At 39.1% G+C, this 12,749-nt stretch overlaps 2 protein-coding genes across 3 annotated transcripts in view; one reads left to right on the top strand and one right to left on the bottom strand.

The window, feature by feature from the left end:
• Nucleotides 1-12,749, top strand: part of mtor (mechanistic target of rapamycin kinase) — an 84,185-nt gene that overhangs the window by 35,988 nt on the left and 35,448 nt on the right. The window lies entirely within an intron of this gene.
• angptl7 (angiopoietin-like 7) lies at nt 156-3,429 on the bottom strand. Its single transcript, XM_085394731.1, has 5 exons — nt 2,857-3,429; nt 1,764-1,864; nt 1,440-1,634; nt 1,025-1,220; nt 156-926 (listed from the first exon to the last, which is right to left on the bottom strand). The coding sequence occupies exons 1-5, from the start codon at nt 3,215-3,217 to the stop codon at nt 751-753; spliced, it is 1,029 nt and encodes a 342-aa protein (XP_085250857.1). The 5' UTR covers nt 3,218-3,429; the 3' UTR covers nt 156-750.

The raw sequence follows: 12,749 nt of genomic DNA on the forward strand, positions 1-12,749 counted from the left end.
GGATGTCAGAAGTCAGAGGTCGGTGGCTCAAGGCAAATATGTAGCCATTATTGGACACGAGTGGACATAAGACCTTGACTCGACTCGACTTCTTCGAGTTTGTCAGAATACCTATGCTGTTTGCTGAGTGAAGGAATGAATAGGCTGACATGGAATTCTATGTTTAAAAAATATTTTTTATTTTCTACCACATAAAAGAACATAATTACAGAACTGTACACATTTTACAAATCACACATTTTCATCATGAAGGTTTATTGTTTGAAGTGAATGAAGAAAAAGAAATGGAGCATCATTGATAGGACCAATCCCTCACAACAGCTCACAAACAAATGGTAGTCTGGCAGTCTTTAAAGATTTATAGATGAATTAGAAGTTTCCAATGGTCCTTGCTTGTTATAACTGAAAATACATCCCAAGTGCATTCAAGACAAATGACTGAAAGAATAAAATTCCAGTTACCCACAGGGGGGAGTGTTGAAAAGGCATCTAGGAAAGCTTTTAAAAAATAAAATATCTTATATCTGATAAATACACACAATTAACTACAATTTACAATCAAAACATGAGAAAAACATTACACATTCATCTGACTGAAATCGAGCCAAACCATTACAAACAACCTTATCACTTCGTTCGCAGTCCAGGAAAAGCCACAGTTTGGTAGAACAGTTAAACGGGTATTATTGAGAACTCTCTTTATTCATGCGTATGATCTTGATCCAGAAAAAACAGCCGAAACACTTATGACTAAAAATTAACTGGTCGGACCTTCATCTCCACCTTCTTGAGGGAGTAGGTGGGTCCATGCCAGCCGTACCAAGTGATCCCATCTTGGTTCTTATCTTGGTTCTTTATGTGGTTACCGTAGCGATAATAAACACCGTTCAAATTTGAGTCAGTGCAGCAGTTGTACCAGTACCCACCTGGAAGTAAGAATTGGATTAATGGCAGCACATAACAGCCTTTCTTATCTGCTGTAGACGACTGGATTGGTTTTGTAAGATTTTCTCATATGTCTTACCTTTGCGTCGGGCTGCACAGTCATCCAAACATTTGTCATTGTCTTTGTTCATGGTGCTGAAGTTGGTGTTGTTGTGGTACCGCAGAGAGTCTCCAGCATTTCCACTGTAGTTGGCAAGGAAGAGCTTGTAGCTGTTGAGCTCATTACTGACTGTGAAAAAGCCATACTCGGCATAGCGTTTTTCTCCTTCCCAGTCCTGCATTGGAAAACATATAACACAATTTAGAGAATGACAGTGACAGAAACAGAATATTTGCTTTTGTGGTCTGTCTAATGTCTTTTCGAATTAGTTTGATTTATTGCTAGTTCAAGTATGGTGTAAAGTGATTTTTATGCCCTCTTGCTTTTAGCCATGAAGTGGCTTTTACATGGTTTATGTATTCTTGCTCTCCTGCGTGATGGTCCCAACACTTACCTCCATATCAATCCTAAGTGTACTTGGCTGCCTTGTTAGGCGGAAGATGTTGTCATTGCCCAGCCAGAAGTCTCCACGGATGGATCCAAATCCTTGTTTGTACTGCTTCCAGTCACGGTTAAAGGATGTGAGGCCAACACTTCGCCTCTGAATCACAGTCCAGCCACCTCCATTTGTCTCCATATCACAGAAGAGCTGGGAAAAAACAAAGCCTGTAATTTAGCTGGCTTTTCAAAAAGCTGAAAAAAGCCTCTGATAACCCACCCCCCCTCCCAAAAAAAAAGAAAGAAAAAACAACCCACATGCAAGAGTGCTGAAACTTACGGTGAATTCAGGTGTTCCCAGAAACTCATCTTTAGGCAGCTTGTACTCGCCAGAGATCTTGTAGTTCTTGCTGTAGAGTGATGCACAGTCATATATGGCTTCTGGAAAAAGGAATATCCCAAGTTATGCTAAAACCATATGCAGATCCATGAGCTTTCATAGTTTTTAAAACATGTGATACCTATAAATTACAGTTTTCAGGGTATCTGAGGAATTGGACAGAGAAAAAAAGAGACTTTTCTTTTTCGCCCCACGCCCCAAAAGAAAAATAGATCAAAGAAGAATGAGACATGCACAGCATGCTGAGAGTTTTTCATAGCTGCACCTTTTACTCCTGTCCCAGTATAGTGATGCCTTTAAGATTACGGTGGAGCAAAGAAGCCAAAACTTAAAGATATGGAAACCTTCCACTTCTAATCACTGCAGCCCTTCCTGTTCTGTTCTCTTGTTTACTTTACAAAGGTCTGTGTGTTCTCTCTGCCAATGACATGAATGCGGTCCCTTTAGACCACACAGTAAAACGTGAAATAATAAACGACGTAATGCCTGGTTAACTGCTCCGCGGCAGCCAGTGCTGATTAGTGGTGTGTTGAAGTCGAATTGAACGGTGGATATGATGTGGCTTTGATGGAGCTCATTACTGACAACCCTGCAGATGGGATTGTGCAGCTCTAAATGATTGGTTTTTAGTACTGTGGGGCAGCTCAGAGAAGTGCGGCACTGTAATTTCCCTCACGACTAATTCACAGCAGGTGTCTCAGATCCTGAAAGGCTGATTATAGTGTTTTGCAGCAAAAATAAATACATGATGATAATGTGTGCAGAATAGTTTATAGTGAAGTGACTTTGTTTTGTCTACTTTTAAATATGAGCACCCTTCCCAATTAAAAGAAGCTTTTATGATATATTAAAATGATACTATTCAAAACCAAACTTATACTGTCTGGAAATGTTGAGAGGTGAAAGGTGTCTGTTTAAAATTTGGTATTTGAAACAAGAAATAAGAGCAAGAATGAGCGTTTTCATAGCATCTGTTTTAGGGTATAGAGACAGTATGGTCAAACTCTCCAGATGATGGAGTGTTAATACTCACCCGATGAAGTCTTAGGAGCAGACTGTGCGGTTTGCAGCTGCATGATCTCCACACGGTTGTTGATCTCAGAGTACTTGCTCTCTGCCTCTGTGACTCGGACGTCTTGCTGTCGGCTCTGCTGGTCCAGATCTAGTATTTGCTTCACAAGTTTCTTCATGTCTGTCTCCTGCTTGCGACTCAGCTCCTCAAAGAGGCTGGTGAGATTGGCCACTTGAACTTTGAGAGAGCGTACCTCGTCGCAGCACTGACCCTTGGAAGGCTTTGGAAGCGCCTGTCTCTTCCTGAGATTTTGAGCCCATGTCTCTGCAAGCAAGAGCAGTGCAACCTCTAAAACAACTATACTCAAATAGATTTTTGCCATTTTTAAAAGTCAAAGTTCTGGATCTTCTCGCAGCCTCTGGGTGTTTTGATTGGTTGCCGCTAAAAAAGAATCTCTCTCTGTAAATGGTTCTCTCTTGGAATACGAAAAAGATGCAAGCTCACTGCAGCTATCTGAAGTTTTGTCCAGTTGAGTTGGAGCTCTCCTTTGACCACTTGCTCACTCAGGCTGTCGTATTACCTCAGTGAAGCCCTCCTCTGCTTGAGCATCTTAAATATTGTATGGGTCCTCCCCCTCTCCCCCCTTTCACTGACCCTCTCCAACCTTCAGGGTGGAGGACCTTTCACGTTCCTCCTCCCCCCTGCACCCTTCTACTTCACCCCTCATCTTACTTTCACTCATACTGGGGAAGCTTTGCCACACTTGCTTTGTCAGGTGTTAAATGTTTCTGGGAAGTCATTTTTTTATTCCCTTTGCCTGGAAGAACCACATAAGGACCTGGGCAAACAAACAACGCTACTGTCTGAACCTGCGGCGCTTAACTGGAAATGCAGACTGTTTAAAAGATTTAACTACATTTGATTTTAATTTATTCAGCTATATACACTAATGAGATTAAAACATTTGAATACTTGTTTTAAACGTTAGTACATCTGTAGGTAATTTCTTCCCCACATTTAAAACACTTTATGTTAATGACAGTTTTTACGATATCCTTGAGGGTTGAAGTCACTAAGCATTCTTAATTGTAGGTTAAGTGTTCTGTTCGTGCTACCCTTTTTGGCACATGGCAGATGTTAATGCCAAGCGGGTTTCAGTGTCAGATTTCAAAGGCGTGTTGATACAGGGGAAAACCTTCAGGATAAAATCTGATCAACTACAGTTTGTAGTAAAAGCTGGAAGAAATGTTTAGGATAAGGCAGGTGGAATAGTGGGAGTATTTTGTCTACATGTGTAAATGCTTAACATTTTGCCATCACATATGCAGCGTATTTCTTAAATAAGTTTAGATGGTGTACCCACCAAAGAACAACAGAACAAAAAGATGAAGTCATACTGTTATGGCTTTTATCATCAGCAGAAGGGGCAGCGTGCTTGTGTTTTCACTTCACTAATCAATTCCATGCCTTTAGGTATGTTTTCAACTTGTAGATATGGAAACTCATCAAGCATTAGAAAGTACAGGAAACATTACAATCAGTCAAACATGCAGTCTGGATTAGGTTTCTGTATTAAATTAGAAACAATAATTAAAAGCATATTTCAGCTCAGTTAAAGTCTGGTGTCAAGTAGATGCATACTGTGTAGCATGTGGGTTAATTACCTAAGGGATTAATTTAGTTGAATTAAATTTTATTTATGTAGCGCCAAATCACTACGATGGTCGCCTTAAGATGCTTTATCTTTACAATAATAGAGAGAAAACCCAGACAATAAGATGAGCCTCTAAGAATAAGCACTTGGCAACAGTGGGAGGGAAAAACCTCCTTTTAACAGGAAGAAACCTCTGGCAGAACAGGGCTTAGGGAGAGGCAGTGTTGCGACTTGCCAGGGATGAGTGGAGGATTACAGTTTATGCTTGTCGCTATCAGTTCTTCAGGAAAGAGGGATTTATTTATTTTTTCCTTTTGATTTTTTTCTTTGATACCTGTTGTTGAAGACAACAGGTTGAATGCATCATGCGTGAGTATAACGAGTTTTGGGTTGTGATGATGTCACAGTATTGCACACCTTAACATGAGCATTACAGTTGGGAGTTGGATTTTCAGTGCATTTGTGGAGGGTACAAACTCTTTACCCGGCGAGTCTTACCCGTGCTTTGCGGGTTGAACCACTAGATACAGCCTGCTGCTGAATGAGGTGTGTTTGCCTGACTTAATAACAGTGTTTGCAAAACTCCTGCTTCTGGTTTGTCTTTTAAAATTTCTAACATTCCAGTCACTGGATGGGGCTGAAAATAATGCCTCTCAGGGAGGCGCTTTTATGTCCCGTTTCTGTGGAATTTCTCTCTCTTCCCTGATGTGCTGCCATCCCTGCCAACCTACAGGACACACAGGTGTTGGGAAGCAGCCTCAAGGGTATTTGTGGGGTTTCTTGAGGTGCCAGATCGTGCTCATGGGCATTAAGATAGTATATGAGGCATGCCTTCTGTGATAGTTATGTATGATAATTACCAGGCAAAAGAAATTAAGTGTTTTATGCTGAAATAGAAGGAGCTGTAATAACTGAGACATTTCTGAGAGTTCTTACTTTGAACTTTATGGCTTTTTCCTTCCCCACATGGACTGGAGTGAACCGTCTGGAAAAGACATACAAGTTCATCAGCTAATAATCATACTTTACCAATGTTAAAGTACAATTTTTGTACATCTAAGGACCCTTGTGTTTGCCTTAAATTTAATTATAAAGGGAAATTATAATTTTATTATCTGGGCATCTACCTCTAAGTAGAGTGCTGCAATAAATCAGTGCTGAAGTGCTACTATTTGACTCAATGATGCTTAAGAATGATGGTCTGTTGATTTTATTTTATTTAAATTTTCATGTAAATGAAGAACATACCTATATATTGGGGAAAACAAAGTTTAGGGATCCCAGACTTAATGCTGTCTCCATGTCTGGACATTAGCATTGCAAACAGAGCGCAGACAGGCAGAAGATTTACTTGATACCAAAGACCAATTCCTATTTTATAAATTGTAAAGTCTGGAAGCATAAAGCTGCAAATTGTGGTGCAGATAGAGTGAATGGAATATTACAAACATGGAGCTAAAATGAGATGTGACACTTTGTGGCGGTGCGAGGTTTTATTACATAATCTCGCACCACCACACTGAAAACGTTTCTTGCTTCAGGAGGGACACAGAAAGCCTCCAAATGTTTGGCGTGTGTCCTTTCCCAGTTCTCTTTTGGTCAGACGATCAAATAAGGAAACAGTTTAGCTCATTCTGCTCATTGTCAACTTTGTTATCACGCGGGACTGTGGTTTGGACCACAAATAAAATTTTTTTTAAAACCTTTCTTCAAATTCCAAAATATGATATAATTGTCAGGTGATCATCTGTTGCTCTCACGTGTCAAAGGGTGATGTATGTTTTTTGACTATTTTTCCCAGGCATTCTCTTACCTCAGTATTTTTTGTCTGCTTTTTAGAAAACTTTGCATTTTTCTCTTTAGGTTGTTCTTTTCTATTCTCCCAATGTTGCTGTTGAATATCGATTTGTACTTTTAGTTTGCTGCCTTTCTTTGATTTTTAAGGAACACGTGGGAGCAATAAGGCACTTTATAGAAGAGTAATGAGATATTAGACTGCCTTCATGTTTAGTTGCTGCACGTTTTAAAATTTTGCATAAATTCTGAACTCATTAGATGCTAGACATGATCTTTCTCTTAATTTCACCCATTTATAAATAATAACGACTTTCTGTAACTATTATTTTTGTAGTAGTTTTTTGTATATCAGTCACTGGTGTCACTGATTGCTTTCAGTATAAAATGGTCAACATAGTTAGAGATTAGAACATTGTGGTTAAATTGAGCTACCACATACTTGTGCTGTAGTTATAGTTAAATTCAATTTGTTTTAAATGCAACACTGTGGCTCTGTTTTTGTTTCTGTTTTTCTTTCTAGTATGGCATTTGATGATGCATAGTGCCTCTTGACCTCCATGTAAATGTTAAGCCTAAGACACTTATGTGCGTCAGTCTCTTTTGGAAAAATTAGGATAATTTGCCTCCCTGTATTTTCTCATTGCCCTAACTGCTCCATGAGTCATTTCTCACTCCAGCAGTGCATCACTTTCCTTCGGTCCTGGACTTTGTCATTCAGGGTTAGTAATGAAAATCCAGCTGGAGGCTTTTGTTTCTTTCTTTTTTTCTTTCTTTTTAACATTTACCCTTTTCTAACACTTCCCCTTTAACCATGTCTCTCTAGGGTCTCTGTAAAAAATGCAAGCCTCTAAGCCTCTACTCTATTAGAGCTGTTCACTTTATATAACTACTGTGGGAAGCCTGTCTATTCCGTCAAGCAGATATTTTGCCTTTGGTGTTTAAGAAGAGTTGGACACCCTGCTGTGCTAATTGCAGCAGTGATCTGACTTTGATGAGTGAGAAGTACGTGGGTGTCATAACATGCTCACAGATGCTTTTTGTGTCCCTACATACACTGGAAGAACAGTTTGCAGTTAAACATTGACCACAGGGTCCAAGCTGTCAGCAGAGCACTCTGTGTTCAGTTACAGGAAAGGCAGGAGGTGAAAGCACGAGCCAGTGGATTCCAGAGCGTCTATCTCAAAACCTTGAATTGCATAATCTTTACGAACCCCTTCCACTTGTCAGCTCTGTCAGCACAGAAGCTCCACATTTTGATTTGAGTTTGGCCCATTTTGAAAGTATTTAATTTGCTTGAGATACTCGAATGTTCCTGTCAAAATAGTTTTTTTTTAAAAAACTTTATTTTATTTTTTTATTATGTTGAAATATTGTAGTGGATCATATCTTTGTTTTAACCCTACAAACGTTTAATCAATGTTGGGTCTGTGACCAAATTTATAGATTTGAAAACAGACTTCATATTGATGCTCCATAGCTGAGGCCTTGGTATACAGCTGAAAGCATAGATTAGGAGGTTAACACAGAGAGTCGAGAAAATCATAAGAGTTAGGGTATGCTCCACACTCTAGGTTTTCTTTAACAAAACAATCATCAGACATGCCCTAAAAATAATTTCTGATCTTAGCTTTTAAGATCCACCAGTGCAGGTTCAATTTGCTTTAATAGTACTTTTTCTTCACTCTTTTATTAATATTTAGTACTTCTTAGTGTTTCCTTACAGTCTACTTTAATTAGTAGTACAATCTAAAAATGGCAAAGAAATTGAAATGACAACTCTGACAGTGCAGCTGCTATAAAATCACGAGATGAATGGTATGTCTGGACACTTAATGCAAGCAGCTGAGCTATAGCTAGATTTGAATTTCAAAATAATGCAGTGGATAATGATCTCCAACTCCGGTCACGTATAGGAGTAAAATAAACTCTTCCATATTTTCCATAATGAGCGGCACTGTATGCACCAGGGTATCCTCCAGCTCCGAGAGTGGCAGACTTCATTCCCTGGCAGACCATCAAGAGGTCCCTGCCTTAAGCCAGTGATGGCTACCAGGTGGCGTCTGCTGTCGTACAGCGGATGCAGGCCAGGCAGTGGCTGTCTGCTCACCCACCCCAAAAACCAGTAGGATAAACAGTACTGGAGGGATCGAAGCTAGATTAGGAAGAATAGTACTTTGTGTATGCACAGTTGGCCTTGTGGCATTGCTTCAGAGAAGCATTTCATGACACTGGAATGTAAAACAGTTGTGGTGCAGGTCAGAAAACAAAAACCACTTGTGCCAATGTATAGAGATTCCCTTCTTTCATCTTTTGCCAATTATTATGTGTTTTTGGCTTTTGGGTATACAAGTGAGTAAAAAAAAAAGCCAAAAATGCCACTTGCTATATAGGCTATAATTAATACCATATCTGTTATTCATAATAGATTCCTTACTTAAACGTATACTGATTTTGTGTACATACTTGCGTACATATGAAGTATATAAATAGTTAGCTGTTTAGAAGTTGTGTAATCCTTCTCTTTAAATGAGATCACTGTCCCCCGATGCTTGTTTCCATTGTTTAGGACAAAAATCAATTACAGCATGAGTTGGTTTCAGTTGAACTGAACAGAAAAAAGTAGAAGACCTGGCGTATTTAATTGGAAATATATTAAAATTGAATTTGTAGTTCAGCAGAAAACAATGTTTACAAATATCTTTGTCTACATAGCAACAGCAGCATTCCAATGAGGTAACTGTCAGGCTTTTTTTTGCCTGTTTTGGGCCACCGGAGACGCCTCGTTCTGTTGGCCTTTTGACCTGAAGGTGAGAAACCCAGGAGAAGGCATACTGCATCATTGTCCCAATGTAGTGATAATGTGGCGTAAACATAGGCGCAATGGTTTCTCTGGGCGATGCCTCAGTGACCCCCTCACACGCCTAACTTGCTTTGGGAGAGAGAAAAACAACATTCAAATGTCATCTAAAGTTATGCATTTGTTAAATAACCAGTATTAAATATTTCTTTCCTCTTTTCAAGTGCTGCATTCGTGATCACTGAACTTTCTCCTCAGCTTTACAGCGATAGAGCAGAATTTTGTCTTTTCAGATAAATTGTTTCAAAGTCAAGGGACACTAAGTGTTTCCCTATGGTGCAACATCTGCTTGGTGATGGAACAACCGCCCTTTTGTCCTGATGTTTTTGGAGAAACAACAGAGACAATAGGCTAGTCAGATGGTGTCAAGGATGAGTTGAAGTATACATGTCTCAGGACAGTCCGGAACAAAACTGGTGAATGATGTAATCACTTTGTTTGCGTCCTTGCTTACCTCAACCACTGGTGCTTAACAAACACAGAGAATGAGAAGACCTTGTTTAATTTTGCCATGCTGGTCATCACTTCCATTGTGCAATGCTGAAAGATTTATATTCTGTATGTATTACAAGTTTGACTTTCAGTTTCTATATTGTCTATCAAAATATTATCAATAGTAGTGTTATTGTTTGGCTTTGAAGTCAGACTAATGAGGTCTACGCAGTAATTCAAATCCCTTTTTTCCCTCCCCGCTGTTTATTTGAATATTTCATTTGTAACGGGTCGTTCTTTTTCTAAGTGGCTATTCAGACAAACCCTCTTCCCTTGTCTTTGTCAACATCTGATGTCAAGATTCAGTAGTACAATGTTAGTTTTTTTTCTGACATTCAATCATGTTGCTATAAAAAAATGTAGAGTTGTAAAAATAGCTTTCAGTGTCAATCATTTCATGTTTTCCTGTGGCTGGTCTGTGAAGGGGACTGTTGGTTTGTAGAAAGACAAAACAAACAAATTAGTTCATGGTCCAAAATTTGGCCATGTTAATAGTATTTTCTACTATTAGGATGGCCCTGTTAAATATTCTACTTTTATAAAGGGCAGGTATTTGATCTGACAATAAACATTGTTGGTGTTGCTTGAATTCCAAACTTTTATGGTTTCAAGTGTTAATTACTGTGCCATTTGCAAGTGCTTTATATTCATATTTTTCTTTCTTAGTACATCTTAATACAGAAATTACTTTTGTTTCCTGTTTTCAGTTTAGGCTTTACGCAGCATTGCCTACTGTCTGACACATTTTCCTATGAAATTAGCTCATCTTGGTTGTTTAGATCCATTTAATTTTTCAAATGTCCTTTGTATAGGAAATGTTTATTTTTAAGTAGTGTTCTCATCTTCACAATGGAGAAACCCCCCAAAACAAAACCAATAATGCTCGATAGTTAGGGTCTTTCTTTCAGGGAGCATTGATTGCATTTTGGCTGCCCCACAAATGAACAGTTGTTTGGACGCAAAGGCAAGACAAAGTCTCCGTCAGTCAGTGTCATTTTCCATCAGTGCATGTAGTGGTAGCAGTTGTTGGTTTGGCTAGCATCAGTCACATGAAGGATTCAAATTTTTAAATAGAGAGGTAAAAGACAAAGTATTTTTAAATCAAATACTACATAATAATGTCCTCTTTGTTTTCAGTATTTTTAGACTAAGGAATTAGATCGAGCACCTGGCAAGTAAAGGGATGGAAATCAGGAAGGCTCAAATGGATAGCTTCCTAATTAGATTTGATTGAGTCTAAAGTCTGATTTCTTTTCCTCCGCGAGGTTTGCATACAAATTAACCTCTGAGGAGGAAAATGTCTACAATTTATTCAAGGATCATGCTCTCTCTCATCACCAAAAAGCCAGGCCACTTTAGAGTTTAATTTTTTGTTCTTTTGTTACCCCTCAGCCAAAAAGGCTGATAGGATATTGTCGTCACCCTGCTGGGTGGGTGGCAGCCTGAACAGGCCAGCTTTGTGAATGCGATAACTCGAGAAGGAAGTCACCTAGAACTTTTAAATTGATACAATTTGAATACTAAAAGGGAAGCTACAGGGAAGCTGGTCAGAGTTGATGGGAAGATGGATGGAGCCAAATACAGGGCAGTCTTGGAAGAAAACCTCTTGGAGTCTGCAAAAGACTTGAGACTGGGGTGGAGGTTCACCTTCCAGCAGGACAATGACCCTAAACATAAAGCCAAGGCAACAATTGAATGGTTTAAAATAAAACATATCCATGTGTTAGAATGGCCCAGTCAAAGTCCAGATCTAAATCCAATCGAGAATCTGTGGCAAGATCTGAAAACTGCTGTTCACAAACGCTGTCCATCTTATCTGACTGAGCTGGAGCTGTTTTGCAAAGAAGAATGGGCAAGGACATCAGTCTCTAGATGTGCAAAGCTGGTAGAGACATACCCTTAAAGCCTGGCAGCTGTAACTGCAGCAAAAGGTGGTTCTACAAAGTATTGACTCAGGGGGCTGAATAATTATGCACACCCCACTTTTCAGTTATTCATTTGTAAAAAATGTTTGGAATCATGTATGATTTTCATTCCACTTCTCACGTGTACACCACTTTGTGTTGGTCTTTCATGTGGAATTCCAATAAAAATGATTCATGTTTGTGGCTGTAATGTGAAAAAATGTGGGAAGGTTCAAGGGGGCCGAATACTTTTGCAGCCACTGTAGGTTCAATAATAATTGGACAATTTTGATAATCAGAAAGATTGTTTTTAATAACTGGATTAACTTATGAAATGAACTCCAAGAAAAGATCTGGTCAGCATATCAGCCAAACCATGAGCCACTTTCTTTTTAATATTAGCTATCCAGAGTTCTAGCAGTGGTACAGTGCTCTGTTGTTTACAGTCAAGTGGCTTTGAAAATTCCTAATCATCATGTGGGCGTAACGGCAGAACTGTTGGTACTGTTTTTCTTCAGTCCTGATATAAGAAAGAAGAGAATCATTATCATCTTGCAAACTGCCAGGCTCCACCGTTTTTACATGTTTGTTATTGTACCAACATAAATGAGTGAATCTGCGATTGGACAAAAATAAAACTATTTCATGCGATTTAAGATGGGACTACTTGGTGTTTAGTGATTGTATGATGATCCTTTGATTCTTTTAAAATATCTTTTTCATTACTTGCACCTCTTTTTGGCTTTAATGTAGGTGTATATCCTTAGTTTTACATGTCTTTGTACATTTTTGTGGAAGAGCAACACAACAACAGTTTCAATCAGCTTTCTTTCTCGTTCATTTTTACACACCAGATTGGTAAAATTTCTTGGTGAGATGCGATAATATTGACAGCTTTACAGTCTCAAACCTCAGCACATGCACTTTTTGGTGACCTCTCCATATACCAAAGGTGCAATGTGTAAAAAGTTAGGAAGTGGTACTTGGGGCCCTGCACACATGAGAGGGTTTGACAGTGATATCAGTACATTTTCTGCTTGCTAATAATTTATTATTTTTTTTACTTGAGAGGAATGTTATGTGAGCATTGTCATCTGGATGTATTTAGACTGCATGTGCTTGGAGCTGGTAGCCAGATGGCTTTAACTGAGGGACAGTGAAATCTCCAGGGTCTGCAGGAGTGAAAGCCCTCCTTCTGATTTGCCATCCC

This window comes from Rhamphochromis longiceps, linkage group LG20 (assembly GCF_057381845.1).
Source record: "Rhamphochromis longiceps isolate RC_006_pf linkage group LG20, R_longiceps_female_GT1.1, whole genome shotgun sequence".
NCBI classification, from domain to species: Eukaryota; Metazoa; Chordata; class Actinopteri; order Cichliformes; family Cichlidae; genus Rhamphochromis; species Rhamphochromis longiceps.

Bases quoted from the DNA above. Each gene is read 5' to 3' on its own strand.
- angptl7 (XM_085394731.1), bottom strand. From the start codon at position 3,217: ATGGCAAAAATCTATTTGAGTATAGTTGTTTTAGAGGTTGCACTGCTC. The intron at 1,865-2,856 runs GTGAGTATTAAC...TCCTTTTTCCAG, and splicing joins TGCTCCTAAGACTTCATCGG to AAGCCATATATGACTGTGCA. The intron at 1,635-1,763 runs GTAAGTTTCAGC...GTTTTTTCCCAG, and splicing joins TGGGAACACCTGAATTCACC to CTCTTCTGTGATATGGAGAC.